The following is a 23,061-nucleotide window of genomic DNA, read 5'->3' on the forward strand; positions in this document are numbered from 1 at the left end:
TTGTAATTTTTTCTCTGGGACTATATGGTTATCTTATGTCATGTTTCAGTTTGATATACCATATGAGGTTTACAATTCAAAATGATCTCAGTTCGATATGATAACACTTAAAATAGTTTTTATGTTTGCGCAAAATAATACTCAATATAAATCTTCAAAGTTTAAATAATAAGAGTTTATCATATACCTTTTACTATAATAAGAGATCACAAACAAAAAAAGCCTTCAAAATTAGTGGGATACATTCAGGATGATCAGGTGTAGGACAAGCAATAGAACTGAACAGACCCTGTCCCGAAAATGTATGTGAAAGTGTATATATTTTTTCTTTAAATCATTTTATTGTCTTGATTATTATAATCACCCTTTACATTTTTAAAAATATAAAAATTCTAATTTATATCAATTAATATTTTTTCTTTAAATTGTATATTTGCGAAATGTAGTTTAATATATTTCTTTGTATTTGTTATATTCATGCGTAATTTATATTTTATTTATTTTTATGATATTAATTTATTTTCGATTAATAATTTGAGGAACTTTAATAAAGATATTTTATATCCATCAGGGGAGTTTCTGGATTCGATAGATCAATCGGCATACAAGTACAGCTCCTACACCTACAACTTGAATGGGGAAAGACCGAAATCTCTAAAACGGTTGATCAAGATTACAATAAAATAACATTTTTAAAATCATCAGTAAAATATGACAACACTGGTATCATAAATTGTGCATCTGGCTAAAAAAAAAAACTAAAAATATCCGGCTTGAATAGCGAATGCGCATGCGCGTTCTCGAGTTGATTGACAGGCGATGTCTGTATCTGAAAAGTGATTGGCTGTTTACCTGTAGGGGGGACTTCTTTTCTACATCTGTTGACCGTTTGGCGTTCCAATTTCTCCCATTCATTTTAATAAAAGTTTTGAATTTAAAACCGTTATTGGTGTAGCCTACTGCGCATGTGCCTTTTGATCTGTAACGGCCGACTTTCAGTGGACTGACGCTGAGGAAAATGTAAGTACTATTAATCTACTTTTATTGGTTGTTGTACAGTGTGGTTTACCCATGTATCGCTAAATGTCAGTTTAGACATGTATTATATTGTATTTTTAAGTTCTTCGAACGTAATTTTGGGTCAGTCCATTTCAAGTGGTCAAATACAGGTTGCTGGACCACTAGTTTTTTTTTATTATTGTTTTACTTGGTTTAACTAAGGCAGCGGGATGGTCCCAGGTCCTTAAGAACAAAAACTGATTTCTAGAGCACATTGAAGTATATGTACATACAGTATATCAACATTTTTGCGCATTCTTGTTCCTAAGACTTAGAACTTAGGCTAAATCCTAATGTAATGATCAAGAAATTTCCACTTTTAGCGTCAATATTGTGAAGGGGAAAAGGAAAAAAAATATTAAAAGCAATGACTGCGGGCATCACCAGGTATTTATAACAAATTATATTTAACAAATATCTCCAATAATTAAAAAAAAAAACTTTTTTTTATTATTTTCAGGGCATCTGTATGTATTTTGATGCTGCCTTTATGCTGTTCATTCATATTTCTTAAGGAACGTTTATTTTGACACCATAATGGGCGATTTCACAGTTTAGGCCTTACTGCAAGGACAACAGCCTGCAAAATCAGTCTTCATGGAGAAAGCCATTGTCCTCAGGTTAACATCCTGAGAAAACCTGGGCTACAGCTGTGTGAAAGGCAGGATAAATCTGACAATGGTAAACTAGTAAACTTTGATCAAAGTTGAGTTGATGTAAAATTTAACGTAAGTAACATGGACGGAAAAACAGTGTAAGTTCAAGCAGAAAGTGTACTTAATCGAATTCAGTTTAATAAAATTCTGGTTGAATCAAAGTTCATGTTTTGCTTTGTTCCTAATTTGGTATAGTTATGAGTAATGCTTTGTGTATGGTTCACAGAACTGGTAATAGGACTTCCATGCAGGCAGGGTGGCCATCTAATATTATCTGTTCTATAAACTTAAAGGTGCATTTTTGAGTCTGGTATGTTCATAAACTTAAAGCCAGCAAAATTACTAACAAATACCACAGGTATATTTTTCAAATTTATTTGCCAAATGTAGAAGACAAAGGAACTCCTAAGTGTGCAAAGTTATAACGTGTGTAACGTGGACGGAAAAAATTAAACAATCCTGCAAGATTGCCTCTGTAACACAAAATAATAACATTTCATGAAAACTGGCAAAGAATAGAACAAGTTCATAACTAGAGGTCGACCGATATTGTTTTTTTTCAGGCCGATGCCGATCTTTTGAAATCCGGGTCGGCCGATGGCCGATTAATGCTGCCGATTTATTTGGCCGATATGTGCTTGTTTTTAACCTCTTATTTGAACCTTTTATTTGAAAGATAAAATGTAACACAAACAATTACTTAAGATAGACAACATTTCTCAACAAATACATTTATTGAACACTTGACCAATCTGCACTTGTACACTTAAATTAAAAATGTATAATGTAAAAACATATTGTATAAATAATGTATAACAAATATATTAAATAAACAAAGCAGGTATTACGAACTGCTCTGAGACACGAAGGTTGAGATCCAAATGCAGCTTTAATTAAGGGGCAATCCAGACACGTAATCCAATATTCAGAGCATCCAAGAGAAGCACAGACATAACTAGGGATGGGCATCGTTATGGTTTTAATGGTATTACTATCTTACCGATACTGCTTATCGATCCGGTACTTTAACGGTATTCTTAACGGTTCTTTTTGTTTTATATATATATAAAATTTAATTTCAGGAAGGTCTACTAACATTACTGTTCAGGTGTGGTCTAAAAAGAAATCTAATAAAGTAATCAATTGTAAAATAACACTGCATAGTTTATCATAGATAGATTAATCCTTATTAATGCATAAGTTATTCATTCAAGAGCTGTAAGTGATTTTCTCTTTGCCTTTTGTTGTTTGATTCGCAGTAATGGCTCAATCGTCACATGTTTAATAGACAGCTTCCCCTTTAAGACCGAGTTCAGATCTAATAGACTCCTGATGCAGCATATTTTCTCCCCAACTATTTCCATAACTACATCCATTTAAGACATAAACTGTGTTTAAGTGAATCTCCAAGCCGGTCGTTTTGACATATTTTTGTGTATAGTTGATCGTTTAGACGCATGAAACCCAAAGTAGCCTATACTTTGCTCGTCTCTTTTGCGGTGTGTTTCGGAGCGCGCGCCGCCTTGGGAACGGTATCTCTTGCACTCTTTTTATTATTAAACGTGTCCCGCAATTTAGCAACAGTAGCTAGACTGCATTTTACAACAATCACCGATCGTGCTGATTCTGACGTTAAGTTTGAGTTTTAGGGAGAAATGTCAGTGCACTGCTGTGAAGGGAAGGAAGTTGTGCTAGACAGAATGCGGCTTATGTATAAATATTCTTTTTATAATCTTTGGAAGGCGAAATCTAAAATAAAATCAGACTAATAATCACAGATCTAAACCAGGCTATGTTTGAATGTTTAGTTCTGTCACTCATTATGCAGGGCTCGTGTTGTGCTCGCTGTGGCACCGCATGAGATATCGATCTCTCTCTCTCTCTCTCTCTCTGACTGCGAATAGCTAAATTGCATCACAGACAAATGGTTTCATATTATTATACATAGAAATGGCTGGCGAGATAAAATAACTTTCTCTTTATAGCAATAAAGAATGTATTTTCTTAATTTCTCCAGTACCGACAGCAGAACCGATAACGTCCGAGCTTACCAAAGCCAGTCCTTCAATAGCCTATAGTGCGTTGGTATATTTTTATTACTTATTTATCTGCATTGAGTGACAACCCTCTCAAATATAAGACACACAAACAGAACAAATAAAAGTCAGATTCACTGTCTGTAATTGCCAAATTCTTGCTTGCTTATTGTGACATGATAGCAACCCTTCTGCTGTGATAATGCAACTTCAACTACCCTATCAATATCCAAAGTAGCCGAACGTCATGTCAACTATCGCGTTTGTCACGTTTTTTCTTGAAGTTGGCAGTAACGTATCAAAAGTTTTTAATTAAATCTAAAGAAGTTATACAAATTTAACCCTTACTGTTTTCTCCAAGGAACTTAGCTCCTTCCTTAGGCACTGGATGAGGTCTGTTCACTCTGCTGGAAAATGACTCTAGGGGCAGCGTGCGTCGAACACGTGTTCCACAACAACACTAGGCTGCCCACAGATGCGCCTGCCTAATAATCGGCTTGATATGCGTGGATATTGGCCGATGCCGATTATGTAAATAATGCAAAAAATCGGCCGATTAATCGGTCGACCTCTATTCATAACACATTAAAATAACCTGTCATCATAGGCTACTATCAAATTTAAAGATCATACATCGTGAATTAAATAACATTTGTAACGTGGACAGATAAAATGAGTAATTCTGTTGAATAGAGCACCAATAACGCTTTATGCAAAGTAACCCTGAATATTTGTTAACTAAAGCACAATTAATTTACTGCAGAAGTAAATGGAAGGCAGTTGAGGCAGATAAATATAAGTTAAGCAGCGGTCAGGTTGAACCTGATATCTGCCTGGTGACAATCATGGCAGTCGGTATAACCTACTGTGACTGTGTCCTGCAGTCCTGGAATGCTAAAACAACTTCAAACAAGTCAGCAACTTTGAATGGGTTATGTCCTGTTATGGTAACAGGTCCATAAAAGATCCACATGGGATGAACACACACAATGTCGTCTCTCCTTGGCCACGAGAATGAGTTGCATGCCGGGTCTTTGTGTAGAAACTTGAATTTCACATGAGGGACGTCAACACCTTCACAGAGACAGTGATCTGTTACTCTTCCTATGTAATAGGCACGGTCATAATACACAGCATAATAGTCATCCTTCTTGAGGTCTGAACCTGCAGGCAAAAAGCAGGATATCAGAAAAAAAATATTTTTGCAATTATATGAGCACGTCTATTTATGAACCATATACATGATAAAAGAGGTAGTGATTTCACTGCTTACATCTGTACAGCTGCTTTTTATCTAGCTGCTGTCTCTCTGTCTTCTCTCCACTTGTGGGCCTGTTTTGCACTCTCATGACTGTAGGACTGGACTTCTGCAAAATGATATTAGGAAATAAACTTAAAAAGAGAGAGAATGTTCAGCTCACATGTTTCATGTGAACTTTTAAGCTTTGTATGGAATTCCAGATGACGCTAAAATATGGACAATTACCTGAGACTCACTGTTCAACTGTGTTTGGGAGCAGCCAGCTACAACAACAGGGTCAGTCTCATGTACATTTGTTGCAGCACTTCGGTCCTGAAAGTGATGTGAAACATTTGTTGTGTTAAAAAATCTGTACAATATCAATGATGTGTAAGGTGATTGAATACTGTATACAATTTAATACATTTTTAGCAACTGAAAAAACATGTAAAAAATATATTTTTGAACACTTAGTGTCTGTACTCACCTCAAGCTGGAAATTACCACTTTCTAAGTCTTCTATGAGATCATCCACTAGATCACCCATTTCTGCAAGATCACCTGCATCGGAGTCTGGGCTTGGAAACAATGCTGAAATTGAAAGAAATGAGTGTTAATATCAAAGCTTAAAATACATATAAAAGTATTATCTTTTAGTTTTGATGTGTGGTACACTTTTTGAAGAGAAGCTGACAGGGCTTTTACCTCACCTGATATACCAGAGATGTCCAGGGATGGATCTACATCTGTCTGTTTCTTTAGCTTGATTACCCTATCAACCCAGGGACCTGTGTATGACCTATCAGCACACTCTCCTCTGCCCTCTTCACATGCTTTGCAGAAGCAGGACAACCTGCGAGTCTGGACACTGTACGGCTCACGACCTCGAACAACATGAATTTGTCTTGTCCCTGGAACAGTCACAATATCAACCCGGTCTTGACGTTCACGAACAACTTGCTCAAGAGGTACAAAGTAGAAACATCGCCTGGAATGACTGCATGTACCAGAATCTAGAAGAGCAGGCTTTGTCAGTTCTTTCTCACAAAATCTAAAGAAAGATCCTGGAGAGTTGATGATTTCATCACTAGCCTTGACGGTACGAGCTGCTGCAGATTTCACCACGCCTCCTTCCCCATCACATGGAGATTTACCATGACGAGACCCAAAAAAGTGTCTTTCTACAACCAAATCTAGATCCTGCTGACCGAATGAAATGTCAACAAAAGGAGTTTTAGACTTGTATTGTCCACTACATCCATCTGTGAACTGAATCATCCTGGACAATGCAAGTTGGCGAACTTCTTTCAGATGACCAGTGACAGTATTAACAAATACTGCGACAGCATGGGAATCATGCTTGGCATCATTTGACACAATTATCACTGAATCTCGTACTGGCTCTGGATCACCACAAGAACAAGAGTATAAACACACTACTGGGTGAATTGTAACCTGGACTTTAGCCCAGTGGGCACTCTGTACCTCGTTCTGTAAAAGGCATGTATAATTCTCAGCTAAGTCCATAATACAGACAACTGACTCTTTGGGGGGATTTTTCACTATTTCCCAGAACTTCTGCTGCTGCCATCTAGCTTGAAAAAGATGGTTGGGTAAGATCTTGAGCTCACTTTTCATCTCCTGGATCAATTCTTTAAGCTGGGCAGACCTGGGTAGTAGGGCCTTCCTAAGATTTCCACGCACTGTAATATTTCCCCAGACCTGCCAGGAGACTTCATTTTCTGCTGCTACATCTAGTGGCTGCAGATATTCTTCTACAGCATCAACACCGCATTCTTGACATTTTCGGTCAATACATGGTAACTTGTGAAGCTTTCTGGCATCATCTGAAGGTGGACAGACGGTGATGTCACTTGCATGGTATCGATCTCTGATTTTGCAGTCCAGATTTTTGGCTTGGACAACCTGGTTTATCACCTTTAGCTTCAAGTCAATATTCACAGAGGCATTGGTTCAAATGGGCTTTTACATAGGGCAAAATGTGGCTTGGTCGGAGTGTACAAAATTTACTGAAGCACAACTTCATGTTGGGATTCTCATTTTGCCAGGCAGAGTATGTGGATTTCATGCTTTTCTGCAGGATTTGCTTCTGTAAGCCAGTTCGTTTGCTTACTGTTTTCTTGTGAGGCAGTGTGGTTGATACATCAGGTCTTCTCAAAAATTCTTGCACAGAAAGCCAAATTGCATCACTTACTGCATCACAACGTTTTTTTCGTTGTTCTGGATCATGCCCTGCTTTTCGGTCATATTTCCTAATGATCTTCTGTGATATTCCTAACTTTCTGCTAGAGGCATCCCTGACTTGCTTACTGGCAGATCCAAGGATGGCTGCAAGATTGGCATTAAACATTCTTCTATTGGCTGTGGACATCTGTTTGCAAGTTTGCTTCACATATCCTAAAACAGAATCCACATCCTTGTCCTTACCGCCAAGCATCATGTCATGGAGAGCAGTTTTTTTTTCGCGGGCTTGCAGATACAACTAAGCCAGCTACTATTGTGCCATACTTCTTTGGACTTTTTGGCATCAGCCTTTTTATCCTCCAGGTTGCCTGCCTTCTAGAAAAATCAGTTTTGTACCCAGAACTGGAAGACAAAACAGGTGTTGCATTTAGCTGACACTGTATTTGAACTGGATTAGAGTCTTTCTTCGCTTCTGCTAACACCCTTTTCCTGTTGCGATCCTTTTCTCTCTCTCGTCTTTTCTTTTGTGCAGACATCCTAGCTCTCTATTCATGCTTCTTGTTCTTAAAGTATTCCCTTCTTGTGGCTATTTTTTCCAGTTCACTCCTAGTTTGAGGCTTTCTTGACATGACAGCTTGTGTTTCCTCACCCCCTTGAAGATTCTCTTTCTGGAGTTCTCTATACCTTCTCATCCTTTCACGGGCTTGTGCTTTCTGAATTTCCTTCTTTCCATCTGATAGATTCTTCCTGTACTCCTTCAATCTCTGTTGCTCTTCCAATCTATGCAGTACATACAATTCAGGGTTCTGCTTTAACTTAGCCCGGTACCTCCGCATTCCACAGCAGATTTACTTGTTCATGAAACCACATCTGGACCATTCTTATTCCTTGGCAGGTTTCTCTCTCCTCCAGGACGCTCCATGGAGCGAAGCCTCAACTTGAGGAGACCTGCCATAATTTCTGAAAAAAAAGTAAATAAAATAAAGAAAGGCCATATATAGGCCTATGTAAGAATATATGTATGTTTGCAAAGGATATGTATAATTATTTTTTAACACTTGAAATTTATAATTATGTTTAATTTTATGCTCTGAACACCACAGTTAACTTAATTTACAGAATAGCTGTTTAATTTCTTGAATACATTTCTTAAATTAAGAATCTGAAATATGAATGATGACTGTTAGTCTCCATGTTCATGTCAATTACAAGAAAAGGATATTATCTTCTCTATGATAGGCTGCAATTTACATAGCCTGATTTACAGAATATGATGCTGCATGAATGGTGACCTACAAAGTATTTGGAAAAGTTTTTTGATTTCATATTAGGCCTGCCGGTGTGTTCCTTTTAAAATAATGAATATAAGCTACTTCAGACATTTATTAGGCATGGTGTGCTAAATATGATTAGGAGAAATAATACACAAAACTATAGGCTCATTCTACAGAAACATCCACTTTTGGTATGGCAAGATGTCTTAAAATTGATTTATTTTTCTAACATTTAAACTTACACCACATTATTAGATTACCCTTTTCCTTTATCAATACGCATAAATGACAGCTTAATGATGTTTTATATTTTTTGTGCATTTATTTAAAGACAGCATGTACCATTTTTTTTTTCACTGGTGTTACCCTACTTCTTTGGCAATATTAATTTTTTCAGCACATGTAGTCAGAGTTATTATAATAATAATAATCCAACAAATAAGGAGATTATGTTTTATTTATTGTAATCAGGTTTGTTAAAAGTGTGCTTGAATGAGGTTAGTTCGTTTGCGCAATGAACATATTTGAAAACCAGTTAAAATCAAGTAATGATGCAGTCCTTTAAATCTTAACTTTTGAGTGTAGCAGAATTAAATGGATGTAAAATTATTATTATGGGACATTGTATTGACAAATTTTTACCACAAAGCTAATGTTTAATCTATAGCTTTGTGTGCCGTCAGTGCGGAAAATCTGCGTGTGTTCCTTAACATGCCCAGTTTACTTTTTAACACCTATGCGATTGACGCCGACAGTTTATTATAATGGCATAAGTGAGATTGTGTTAACCCACTATTAACGTGTTAACTTCGACAGCCTAAGCTATATTCTTACGAACATTGGACAGAAAAAACAAAACAGAAGAAAAAAAAACAGAAAAAATGTCATTGACGATGTTGACTTTCATGAACAGCTTATTGAGTCAAAATACGCCGAAAACAACGTTCGAAGTTGGACAGACCGAAAATTTCCGTCTAATTTACGAACAAGATGTGCAGAATCTGTCAAAATGTATAAAACCACCATTCATGCATGATCTTTCACGATGAACACGACACCGCTTTCGGTCCGAAACCACTCGCAATCATCCGACTTGCACACTATTTTATCCTTTCTCACCACAATGATCCTATTTAATGTTTACTTAACAAAAGTTTACCACGTTCGTATCATTTTAATGTTCGTAAACTTTTGGACAGAATCCACAAACTTACCCACATTCGTCGAAATCCGTGAAATCCTGTTACTCTTCCTCCCACGCAGAGCGACCGTGACCTAGACAATCTTATTTCTGACATGAGAGAACCGTTGAGACATTAGGAGATGAAATTCAGCGTCACAATAAAATGTACGAGCGTTATGATTTTTGGACAGAAAATCTCGGCCCCTGTTTTATCCCGATTTATTAACAATTTATCATGCAGCAACGTATATGAGAGTGTAACCCACTCAAGATGTTTTTATCGTTTTGCTACTGATAGAATTACATGGAAAAATTATATCTCCGCTTCCTTTAGAATCATAGTTTAACGTGCGTAACTGCTTGGACAGAAAGTGTAACGAACGTTAGTAAATGTTTCCATTGCATCGTGGTAGATTAAGGGAATTATACTTTCAGTGTTAGTAGTAGTAGTTTGTAGAAGACACACCAAAATAAATGTTATGTGCCAAAATTCAGGATTTTATTAAAGCAAATTAAAGAAATGACTTAGGAAAAATCCAGATGCACTGAATGTCCCACCCTGACATCTGCAATTTCTGGGGACGGAAATAAAATAAAGTCTCATTACACGATAATGCCAAGGCTTAGTGGGATGAAAGTAACTTTATTATTTCTTACATCTATCTTTAACAAAATAGTAAACTAAAAATAAAAAAATGACAACAACTGGGTATTATTCAGTCTATATTGTTCATTACACCCCTTGTGGACAGAACACGGTTCATTACACCGTGCAGCCTCAAGGTCCATCTCCGCCGATATCTTTCAGCTTAATTGACTTTTCGTTTAAGCTCAGCAACTTTCTGCTCATGTGATTTAGTGGTTTCTTTCACCAATTTCATTTAATCTTTTAAGTTCTTAACTTCATTCAGCTTGAAGTCAATTGACATTTTCAGGGTTCCAATGTTGAGCGTATTTTCTCGAATCAGATTCTCCAGGTGCCCTGAACTCTCATTTATTTTCTTGGATAAGAGTTACAATGTTCTCTTGCATCTCAAGAAGCAACGGCTCATCTTTCACTTTTTTGGAACAAGGTTTTTCTGGAGTGTCATCCATATCTGGCATACGCTGAAGATCTTTCTCGAAGGTGTACGAGTACGATAGATCTGCCATCTCAATGTCATCACTTATCCCTTCATCTTTACTTTATTGTGTCTCCACTGATTTCGATGTTTTAGAAGCAGTCTTCTCTTTTTGTTTAATGGCACCACCAGAGCTGTTTCATTTTGTGAGAGGAAATCAATATACGACTGAGGGAGAACTATTCCAAAAACTATCGTCTAGTTAACAATCCAATGTAAAATACATGTAGTCCATAAAGTATGACAATGAATTTCTCCCTTCAAAAATATATGGAAAAAACTCCACTATTACGATATATTAAGATAGATCATCCACCTTGGCCGCCATCTCGCTGCCCCCCCCCTCCAACATAACTTGTCATTCACTACAGAAACTGTACTCTCCTCCACCATGTTGAAAGTTTAGGACTTCTCCCATCACGGAAACGCGGGTATAAAAATTATTGTGCGTTCCATTTGTACTCGTAAGTCCAAAATTCCCAGTAGGAACTTTTAACTGGAATGCCCCCTTATCGAATTCGCAAAGTCTGGGAACAAGAAAATGCTGTGGTTCTTCCAAGAAAGCCTACATTTACTCCTCCCCTCACGTAACACAGGATCTGAGGATCGGATGATCTCAGAAATTTGGCCAGAATTGATTGGAGCCTGTCTTCCTCTGCGGATCGATGAGCAGGAACCCTGTGAGCTCGCTCGATTTCCAGCTTATATCCAGAAATTTCACTGTATCCTGTCCCTCTGCTCCCTCTGGGATTCCAACGATACGGATGTTATTCCACTTGTTACGGTTCTCCATGTCCTCCATCTTCTCCCAGACATGCTTCAAATCCACCTTGGTTGCTAGCAGATTAACAGATAATTCCCTCTCTGATGGCTCCAGATAATTGATCCGTTTCTTGCATCCCCCACTCTTGAAACCACATCAGTAAATTTCGGCTCCATGGCAGTGATCGATCGACATAGCAAGATCCTTCAAATCAGCAATGACCTTTGTCAGAATTGCTGACATGTTCAGCATCTCGCCGCATTTCCGGCATGTCTCTGACTTAATTGACTCCCTGGCTCATGGCCTGCTAGGGGACGTCAGCTTCACATCGTAAGTATCATTTAATGTCTCCAGAGCCCAAGGATTTTGAAATCTTTGACACATTGTCCTCCTAGAACAGTTATGGAACAGAGTGTGTCAAATCTCACCGGTTTATGTCAAAAAGTATTACAACTAGCAAAGTGTGCAGAGCTCACCGTTCACACGTCTGATCCCCTCATGGCATCACGTGACTTAAATCCAGCTTCTTAATCACCGGCTCCTTATTCAGTAAAAACACAATTTTCCTTTGCCATTATGCAACTCAATCTCTGTATTGAGTGTATGATATGTATTTTATTAGCTGCTGGAGAGTAAATATTTCGCTTTCACTCATCATTGCCTAATGAAATACATATTTTAGTAAGCAAAATTTGGTCGCACATACGAGTGATTTACCCACTATGTAGAGGCCAGTAATGTGTTTGCAACGTGTACATTTTTTATTTTTGTAATTTAACCATACATTCCAAATTCTTAGGGTTTAATTAACAGTGACATTCTTAATTGCGGTTAAAGGTGCACTCAGTGATTCCTGAGAAACACTTTTGATATTCAAACTCAACTGCCAAAACAAACACACCTCTCCGTTTAGTGCCCCTTTAGAGGCTCTGCCCCCCAAATTCATGCATGCAAATTCCCTCCTTTTTACCTCTCGGAGGTCTCTCCACCACTGAAAAGCCTCGCTGATGTAGACGCAGCTCCCAGCCCTCAACTTATCCTAATCCTTCTTTATATTCATAAGACCTTTTTTGTCTGTCCTCCGTGGAGTTTTAAAAGTTTGCATCAGCCAGATTTACCATCTCTTTTCTAATTAATTTCCTGCTCACACCTTCAGTAAAGCCCCTCCCACAGCAATTCACTTATAAATGTTGGAAATATTCCCATTATTCTACAGGTGAGGAAAGAGATGGTATATAAAGAGGAACAACTCCAGTGAATCTACTGAAGCCTACTGACAAATTATTGGAAAAATGAAGACTATTAAAGAGGAGAGTGAAGACTTGAGTTATCCAGAGCCATGGATGGTGAAACATGAAGATAATGAGGAACAAAGAGGTTGGTGTCCATTCTTGATTAGTCACAATGAGGAACATTAAGGTAACAAAGCTTCATACAGTTTACTAGATCTGGCAGTTGTAGTTAGAAAATCATAGATGTAGTAACACTGCAGTTAAATAAATAAGACCTGAATCTACATGGTAATTAAATAATTATACTTCAGCATGTTAAATTATATAAAAATTGATACTTGAGCTAAGCTGCTTACTGCCATTACATTGTTTAAATTTTACTTCTTGTTTCACATTTTTCTCAATGTACAATGTTTATTTTAGACTTGATGGAAGTGAAGGATGAAATTCAAGAACTGAATAATGTGGAGGAGAAAGAACAGTATGACAAATCAAAAAAAATCATAACTGGTGAAATATCTTCTAGTTTCTCACAGACTGGAAATAATTTCTCACAAAAAATATCTCTGATTACAACAGCCAAAAGTTCTTTCACCTGCTTTCACTGTGGAAAGAGTTTTGCACAAAAAGGAGACTTTAAGTGTCACATGAGAATTCACTCTGGAGAGAAGCCTTTCACCTGCCTTCAATGTGGAAAGACATTTGCACGAAAAGGAATCCTTGACACTCACCTAAAAATCCACTCTGGAGAGAAGCCTTTCACTTGCACTCAATGTGGAAAGACATTTGCACGAAAAGGAATCCTTGACACTCACCTAAAAATCCACTCTGGAGAGAAGCCTTTCACCTGCCTTCAATGTGGAAAGACATTTGCACGAAAAGGAATCCTTGACACTCACCTAAAAATCCACTCTGGAGAGAAGCCTTTCACTTGCACTCAATGTGGAAAGAGTTTTGCTAGAAAAGGAGTCCTTGATACACACATAAATATTCACTCAGCAGAGAAGTCTTTCACTTGCCCTCAATGTGGAAAGAGTTTTGCACAAAAAGGAACCCTTAAGACTCATATCACAATTCACACTAGAGAGAAACCTTTCTCATGCCTTCAGTGTAGAAAGTGTTTCACAAAGAAAGAACAGCTTGAGGTTCACATGAAAATACACTCTGTAGAGAACAGGAACACGTGCCATCACTTTGGAAAGCATTTTAAATTGAAAGGAAGTCTTGAGGAGCACCTGAGAATTCACACCGGAGAGAAGCCTTTCACATGCACTCAGTGTGGAAACAGTTTCACATACAAAGTACAACTCAAGAGACACCTATGTCTTGACTCTGGTTACAGCCCTGGTGGTAGCCCTTACACGTGCCTTAAGTGTGGAAAGATTTTCTCAAAGAAAAAATACCTTAAGCATCACACGATTATTCACACTAGAGAAGAGCCCTTCAAATGTCTACTGTGTGAAAAGAGTTTCTCAAAAGAAGTAAGACTTAAGTGTCACATGCGAATTCACACTGGAGAGAAGCCTTTCACATGTGTTCATTGTGGAAAGAGTTTCTCAAAGACAAAAGACCTTCAGCTTCACATGAGAATTCACACTGGAGAGAAACCCTTCACATGTCTACAGTGTGGAAAGGCATTCACACAAGAAATAAATCTTAAGCGTCACTTAAGAATTCACACTGGAGAGAAGCCTTACATGTGCTCTTTTTGTGGAAAGAGTTTTGTTGAATCAGGAAACCTGAAAGTACATGAGAGAGGGCATACTGGAGAGAAGCCATACCACTGCACTTCATGTGGGAAGAGATACAGCAAATCACAAAGTCTTCAGGCTCATTTGAAAAAACATTTTCCAAAGTTGTCCTAGTGAGCAAAGTTCTTCAGGGTCAATACTATATGTGCGGAACTACTAATTTCACTGACGTTTAAATGAAAACTTTGGAGTCGACTAGTCTAAAAAGACACCAACTATTACAAAACCGTAAAAATAAAAAATTAATTGTTTATGCGACCAATTTAAACATCTTGATCTATTTTCAGCTGAAAAGGGGCATTTATCTGTGATGTGTTCACCTTGCATGATCATTGTACATTAAATATAGAACATGACATGCATTATGAATAAATGTTAGCAAATACATTTATTGAAAACAATTCAATGAATAGTGCAGGACCATTAGAGCAACACTAATAGCCTGTTCTACATAGAAATCACCAAGTAAAAGCTTCTAAACTAATTAAAACAGTAAGGACATTGTTGAAAGTAATTAACAGGTAAGCCAAATCTACGAGAGAGGGAACAAATGTGCTGTAAGAGTTTGTATCTAATATGACAGCTAGCTGTTCAGAAAAGAGTGTTAACCAATAACTTTATGATGCAAAAAAAAAGAAAAGAATAGTTTTAGGATAGAAAAAAATAGGCCTGTGATTTAGCCTACAATAGACCTAATGTATTATAAGCATGACGTGCACACAAAATAAAAGATAATTTAACCCGTCAAGCAGTCGGCACCTCATTGAAAAATTTCCATAGCGACTTTCAAGCCAATGTTTTGGAAATCCACTTCTTGCACCACCACTGAACCGATTTCATAGCTACTATGCTTAGTTTGCTTGCCTAGTGAGAGGACATTTTCTTGCACCCGCCTTGAGTGAGAGGGGGATGAAGTGTGCGCAGCCTGAGATGTAATGATACTTTGTATACATCTGCTCCAGATATCCTCTTTTTTAAATAATTGTAATATTAATTATATTTAAAATGTGTAACATTAATATGACAGTAAATTAAGCGCAGCTTTACATTAAAACATAAAGCCAAATGTAAATGTGTAAAAATGTTGAACAGTTTAATGGGGCAAAATATTAACAGACTAGTAACTCCAGTGTCAACTAGCAGCATCAAAACCGTTTAGTCAACTAGTCTCACACATCCATAGATAATACATATCAACCCTTTCGCACGTATGATCAAACATGTGCAAGTACACTCGGCTGGGCTAAGAGGCGTACGATCGAACCGGTGCAATCTACATTCATGTTGCTGTTTAACAGCAAAGAGGGACTGAAGCGGTTATCATAATAAATCAGCTGCTAAAATAGTCTTCAAAATCTTTATTTTTTTTGTTACAAATATTAAAACAATCACTGAATAAAAGTTCAAAGCCTTTACCGTAGGAGCAGACTGTTTTGATGCAGCGATACGGCCATATTTTCTGACCTCAAACAAAGAATATTTAAAGTAGTAAGTCCACTCAAGCCTTCTCCCATTCAGTACGTCACTCATTCTCACCACTTCTGGTGCAAAAAAAAGTGGAAGGGCTAGGTTTTTAGAACCACCTTTGCTCCTACAATGAACTCAGAATCCCATGCTGCATTGCAATGTAAACAATATGGTGATGCACATAGCCGGCAATCACATTCGTTGTGATTTAGGCGTAACAATCACAAATTGGCTGTTGTTAGAAAGTCATGAAATTAGTAAAAGAACACAATGCCTTTTCCCACTGCAGGTATTAAAGCCTGTTTTAGGTACTTTTCCCCTGGATTGGAATTTTTTCGTTTTCACACCCAGAGAACTGTAGGTCCTCTAAGCCTTTTTTAAAATGCTTTATCCTTAGAACAATATATACACAAGATTATATATTACAATACAATACTGTCCAATACAAAACACCTGATGCACAACACATATACACATCTTCATTGCTATACTGTGCAAGTCACCGAAATACAGTAATTACTTAGTTACATAAAATTACCATTCATTTATAGTGAGGGATGGTAAAATGTTAAGAAAAGAGCTTCAGATTTTTTTCAAAAGTATTAGGGGTTTTCCTAGCACTCAAGATAATTTTCTCAGGGGTACAATATGAGGTGATTTTGTAGGCCCAATGTTTTTTTTGATGGTGCATGAGTAGATTTACTATTCACTAATATATATGTTTGAAAGCAGTTCCAACAAGCAGGATGAAAAACTTATTAAGTATTCATTAGGTTGGTTTCAACCAATATCCAGATACTGTGGTTATTATTTGACTTTTAATACGAATTTTTTTTATTATTATTATTATATAGTTCCAAAAATCATTCAGTGTAGGGCAAGTCCATAACATTTGAAGTAAATCTCAATCAATCATATTGTACCTTTGACATTTAAAAGAAATATCAGTGTTTAACATATACAAAACATTAAACATATATTGCTTATGCTTAGTGGATGTTAGAACATTTTGCATGCTCTCCATTAGATTAGTCCATTCAACAGGATCATATGTATAAGCAAGTTCTCTTTACCCTTTCTGTTTTAAAGGGTAACTAAACACCTGCTCAGAGTCTGACTCCACCCACTAGAAATATTTGAAAATGCAGGAAAAGTGGGCAGACCCCGGCGGGGATAGAGGGAACGAACCGAGTGCGGGGCTGAGCGGCGGGGGGGGGGCACCTGAGACTCGTAGTGACGGATTAATTGACAGCTGCTGTCAGGCTCTATGTTATTATTATTCCTCACACGGTCGCAAGACGACATGTACATGAATCTGGCGTGGTGAGCTGGAACCTGCTTACGTCAGCTGTCACCGCTTACGTCACGAAGTACCGCAACAGCCAATAGGAAATTCAGCTGCAGTAGCCACCGTTCAACCTGAAGAGGGCAGCACTCAGACGTTTTTACACCATATATTGTAGAATTAAAACACTTTATACACAAATGTCAAAAAAATTACTTGAATCAATGACCAGTACTAATAAAGCCCCATGCTTACAGATCATTAACTAAAAAAAGTTGGTTTAGGGTTTAGTTACCCTTTAAAATGGCATATTTTCAATTATTAAAAAATGTTTCCGATTATGTTATAGATCACAGAGTTAAATCCTCTAGGGGATGAGATAAACTTACGGAACATAATCTCTTAAAGTGGAGAATGTGCTGGAATGTTTGGAAATGTCTGAGGAGTGTTCTCTTTCACCCAATGGCAAATTTGCTAATATTTAAAGAAATTGTGCCTTGGAATTGAGAAAGTTTGAGGTAATTGATCAAAACTCATTAACACATATACAATTCCCCAGTGTTTTTATACCTTTAGCTGTCCATAATTTTAGAATACCATCAGTGATACCCATAGGGATGAAGGGGTTCTTCCACAGGGGAGTGTACCTGAGCATCTGAGACCAAGCATTGGTGAGATCCTGCCCAGGCCAATAATATGTTCAGTATTATAGAATTTATAGTGAATTTTGACAAGTCTTTTTGACCCCAGAAAAGGGATGACCCTTAGTGGGACGGATTTCATCTCATATTGCTTGTTTGACACCCATCAATTATCAACAATGTCAGGGTGCGTCCAAATCCATATTGGGCAAAACTGTAATGCTAAATGGTAATAACTAGCCACCTTTAGAGTTTGAAGTTTGATCATTTTCATCCTGGGGTTCTTCGCTTTCCAAAGAAAGCATGAGATTATTTAACTAATTTCTTTAAAATAAGACTTAATTTTCAATGGAAAACTGAAATAAGTAAATCAATTTTGGCAAAATGCTAATTTATTATGACATTAAGTCTTCCAAGTAACAATAGAGGTAATTCTCAAAATTTTTGTATATCTCATTTTAATTAAGTATAGAAGTATAGAATACAAATTTTGAAATAGGGCTGGAAAGATAAAAATGTTGAAGTCAGTTTACATGCACCTTAGCCAAATACATTTAAACTCATTCTCCGTATGAGGTGAGTTAGGATCACTACGTTATTTTAAGAATGTGAAATGTCAGAATAATAGTAGGAAGAATTATTTATTTCAGCTTTTATTTCTTTCATCACATTCACAGTGGGTAAGAAGTTTACATACACTTTGTTAGTATTTGGATGCATTACTTTTAAATTGTTAACTTGGATCAAATGTTTTAGGTAGCCTTTCACAAGCTTCTCACAGTAAGTTGCTGGAATTTTGGCTTATTCCTCCAGATAGAACTGGTGTAACTGAGTCAGGTTTGTAGGCCTACTTCAACCTGTTGCTTCAATATTGCTTCCTTCCTCATGATGTCATCTATTTTGTGAAGTGTACCAGTCCCTCCTGGAGCAAAGCACAACCACAACATGTTGTGCACATGGGGACAAAAATCTTAATTTTGGGAGAAATATCCTCTGGTCTGATGAAACAAAAATGTAACTGTTTGGCCATAATGTCCACTGTTATGTCTGGAGGAAAAAGGGTGAGGCTTGCAAGCTGAAGAACACCATTGCAACCTTGAAGCATGGGGGTGCTTTGCTTTGATAAATGGAGAAGGAAGGTGGAAAAGCATCACTTGAGATGAGAGAGAATTGAAGAAACAGGGTTTCAGGTACTGTCAAATTTTCAGATGCCTCTCGAACAAAATTTGGGCTACCGAAGCAAACTTCAAGTCAAGTGGTTTTTATTGTCGTTTCAACCATATACAGTTAGTACAGTACACAGCAAAACGAGACAACGTTCCTCCAGGACCATGGTGCTACATAAAAACAACAAAGGACCAACATAGGACCACATGAGACTACACAACGAAATAAATCAAATCAAATCAAAATCAAATCACTTTATTGTCACACTACCATGTACACAAGTGCAACAGTAGGTGAAATTCTTGTGTGCAGTTCCGAGCAACATAGCAGTCATGACAGTGACGAGACATATACCAATTACAATAAACAACATACTTACACAAAACAATTTACATATCAAATGTACACATACTTACACAAAACAATTTACAAATCAGATGTACACATACTTACACAACACAATAATTATATACAATGCAGAATATAGAACAGAATATACAATACAATAAGTGGGAGTATATGAAATATATATGTGTATATATATATATAGCAGTTGTATTGAGGAGAATATGTTGACAGTCCAGTGTGAGATTATAGCTGAATAAAGTGCAGTGCTAATTATTGATCCTGATAGATCAAGAGTTCAACAGTCTGATTGCTTGGGGAAAAAGCTATCATGTAGTCGGCTGGTGCGGTCCTGATGCTGCGACGCTGCCTGATGGTAGCAGTGAGAACAGCCCATGACTTGGGTGACTGGAGTCTCTGATGATCCTCCGAGCTTTTTTCACACACCGCCTGGTGTATATGTCCTGGAGGGAGGGAAGCTCACCTCCGATGATGTTCCTGGCAGTTCGCACCACCCTTTGCAGGGCTTTGCAGTTGTGCGCGGTGCTATTGCCGTACCAGGCGGTGATGCAGCCAGTCAGGATGCTCTCTACAGTGCTGGTGTAGAACCGTGTGAGGATGTGGTGGTTCATTCCAAACTTCCTCAGCCGTCTCAGGAAGAAGAGGCGCTGGTGAGCCTTCTTCACAACGGCCTCAGTGTGGACGGACCATGTGAGTTCCTCAGTAATGTGGACACCGAGGAACTTGAAGCTGCTGACTCTCTCCACCGGTGCTCCATTGATGGTGATGGGGCTGTGTTCTCCGTCTTTCTTCCTGAAGTCCACAACAAGCTCCTTGGTTTTACTGACGTTGAGGGAGAGGTTGTGCTCCTGACACCAGCGTGTCAGAGTGTGCACCTCCTCTCTGTAGGCTCTTTCATCATTGTCAGTGATCAGACCTACCACCGTCGTGATCGTCAGCAAACTTAATGATGGCATTGGAGCTATGTGTTGCCACACAGTCATGTGTGTACAGGGAATACAGGAGTGGGCTGAGAACACAGCCCTGCGGGCTCCAGTGTTGAGGGTCAGTGATGAGGAGGTGTTGCTGCCCATTCTAACCACCTGACGTCTGCCTGACAGGAAATCCAGGATCCAGCTGCACAGCGAGCTGTTTAAGCCCAGAGCCCGGAGTTTCTCATCAAGCTTGGAGGGCACTATGGTGTTGAATGCTGAGCTGTAGTCTACAAACAGCATTCTCACATATGTGTTCCTTTTTCCAGGTGGGAGAGAGCAGTGTGTATTGTAGATGCAATGGCATCATCAGTGGAGCGGTTGTTGCGGTAGGCAAACTGCAATGGGTCCAAAGAGGGGGCAGAACAGAGCAGATGTGATCTCTGATTAACCTCTCGAAGCATTTGCTGATGATGGGGGTCAGAGCAACAGGACGCCAGTCATTTAAGCATGTGATTATAGCTTGCTTCGGTACAGGCACAATGGTTGATGTTTTGAAGCATGTGGGGACTACAGACAGGGAGAGGGACAGATTGAAAATGTCCGTAAAAACACCAGCCAGTTGATTCGCGCGACGCTCTGATGACGCTGCCCGGAATGCCGTCTGGACCAGCGGCTTTACGGATGTTCACCCGTCGGAATGATCGGGTTACATCCATAACAGAGACGGAGAGTGAATCAACCTCTGTAGCGTCAGCAGCGAAGTGCTCTCTCCGCGAGGGCGGTGTTACTGTCCTCAAAACGAGCATAAAATGTATTAAGTTCGTCCGGGAGAGATGCAGCGGTGTTCATGGCGGAGACTTTATTCCGCTTGTAGTCCGTGATTGTGTTAATTCCCTGCCACATACTTCTGGAGTCAGTGGTGTTGAACTGACTTTCAAGTTTGTGCCTGTACTGGCGTTTAGCTGCACTGATAGTGTTACGGAGGGCATAACTGGCTTGTTTACGCTCCTCCGTGTTAGGAGAATTAAAGCGGAGGTCCGCGCAGTGAGTGCCGCGCGAACATCGCCGTTAACCCATGGTTTCTGGTTGGGGTATATCCGTATAGTTTTGGTCAGAACAACGTCCTCTACGCACTTCCTGATGAAACACGTTACGCTGTCAGCGTAAACCTCGATGTCGTCATCAGAGGCGGTCCGGAACATCTCCCAGTCCGCGTGATCAAAACAGTCTTGTAGCGCAGAGTCTGATTGGTCCGACCAGCACTGGATCGTTCTGAGGGTGGGTGCTTCCTGTTTCAGTTTCTGCCTGTAAGCGGGCAGAAGCAGAACGGAAGAATGGTCCGATTTGCCAAATGGGGGCGGGGAGGGATTTGTAGCCTTCCGGAAGGGAGAGTAACAATGATCCAAAACCCGGTCCCCTCGTGTGTTGAACTTTATGTGTTGGTGGTATTTTGGGGCGATTGCTTTGAAGTTGGCTTTGTTAAAGTCCCCGGCAACAATGAACGCAGCCTCAGGGTGCGCGGTTTCCTGCTCACTTATACACCCATACAGTTCCCTGAGTGCCCGGTCTGTGTCGGCTTGCGGGGGATGTACACAGCTGTGATGATAACCGCTGTGAATTCCCTCGGCAGCCAGAATGGTCGACACAGAAGCATGAGATATTCCAGATCAGGAGAGCAAAAAGACTTGATGAAATGTACGTTCCTCTGATCACACCATGATTTGTTGATCATAAAACATACACCACCACCTCTGCTTTTACCAGAGAGGTCTTTCGCTCTGTCCGCTCGGTGCACGGAAAAGCCCGTGATTTCGATGGCCGAGTCTGGAATCTCCGTGAGACAGCCAGGTTTCTGTAAGGCACATAACGCAGCAGTCCCTCGTCTCTCGTTGGAAAGAGATCCGCGCTCTCAGCTCGCAGAGTTTGTTGTCCAGAGACTGAACATTTGCCAGTAGTATACTGGGTAGCAGGGGTCGATTTGCACGACGTCTTACTCTGATGAGAACGCCGGCTCGTTTTCCTCTTTTCCTTCTGCGTTTCCGCGGCCGAGCAGCACAGACAAAGGGCTCCGCCGGCGTGTTTGTAAACAGCAGGTCGGCATTAAGGAATTTGAAGTCCGGTTTTCGATGTGATTGTAGAACTAATGTCCAAAAGCGTTTGTCTGTCGTAAACAATAAGGCAGACAACATCCAAGACAAAAAAACAAAGAACTGTAAGCAAAACAAACAATAAACCGCAGTGTTGTAACGGAGCTCGCAACGCAGCAGCCATACTCGGCGCCATCTTGAGTCCCTATAAAATACCCTATAAAATACCTATATAAACTACCTATATATACCTATATAAAGTGCACGTGCAAACATGTGCAAAAAGTACAGGACAGTACAACAAATTACTGACAATGAACAGGACAATAGACAGTGCAGCGCCGGCCAGTACTCAGTAGTGCAAAAAGATGACAGTTTCTAAAAATGTAAACATAACATACTATGAGATAATGTTCTATGCACATAGCAGTTATTGAGGTAGCAGACAGTTATAAAGTGACAGTTATTAAAGTGCAACTCAGGACACGTGTGTGTCAAACCAGTCTCTGAGTATTGAGAAGTCTGATGGCTTGGGGAAGAAGCTGTTACACAGTCTGGCCGTGAGGGCCTGAATGCTTCGGTACCTCTTGCCAGACGGGAGGAGGGTAAAGAGT

General features: G+C 39.0%; 2 protein-coding genes across 2 annotated transcripts in view; one reads left to right on the top strand and one right to left on the bottom strand.

The window, feature by feature from the left end:
• LOC127645739 (zinc finger protein 721-like) overlaps positions 1 to 23,061 on the bottom strand; it is a 402,751-nt gene that overhangs the window by 217,013 nt on the left and 162,677 nt on the right. The gene's annotated exons all lie outside the window — the stretch shown is intronic.
• LOC127644890 (gastrula zinc finger protein XlCGF57.1-like) lies at positions 881 to 15,339 on the top strand. Its single transcript, XM_052128317.1, has 3 exons — positions 881 to 1,020; positions 12,754 to 12,914; positions 13,193 to 15,339. The coding sequence occupies exons 2-3, from the start codon at positions 12,830 to 12,832 to the stop codon at positions 14,632 to 14,634; spliced, it is 1,527 nt and encodes a 508-aa protein (XP_051984277.1). The 5' UTR covers positions 881 to 1,020; positions 12,754 to 12,829; the 3' UTR covers positions 14,635 to 15,339.

This window comes from Xyrauchen texanus, chromosome 6 (assembly GCF_025860055.1).
Source record: "Xyrauchen texanus isolate HMW12.3.18 chromosome 6, RBS_HiC_50CHRs, whole genome shotgun sequence".
NCBI classification, from domain to species: Eukaryota; Metazoa; Chordata; class Actinopteri; order Cypriniformes; family Catostomidae; genus Xyrauchen; species Xyrauchen texanus.

Bases quoted from the DNA above. Each gene is read 5' to 3' on its own strand.
- LOC127644890 (XM_052128317.1), top strand. From the start codon at position 12,830: ATGAAGACTATTAAAGAGGAGAGTGAAGACTTGAGTTATCCAGAGCCA. The intron at 12,915-13,192 runs GTTGGTGTCCAT...TGTTTATTTTAG, and splicing joins AGATAATGAGGAACAAAGAG to ACTTGATGGAAGTGAAGGAT.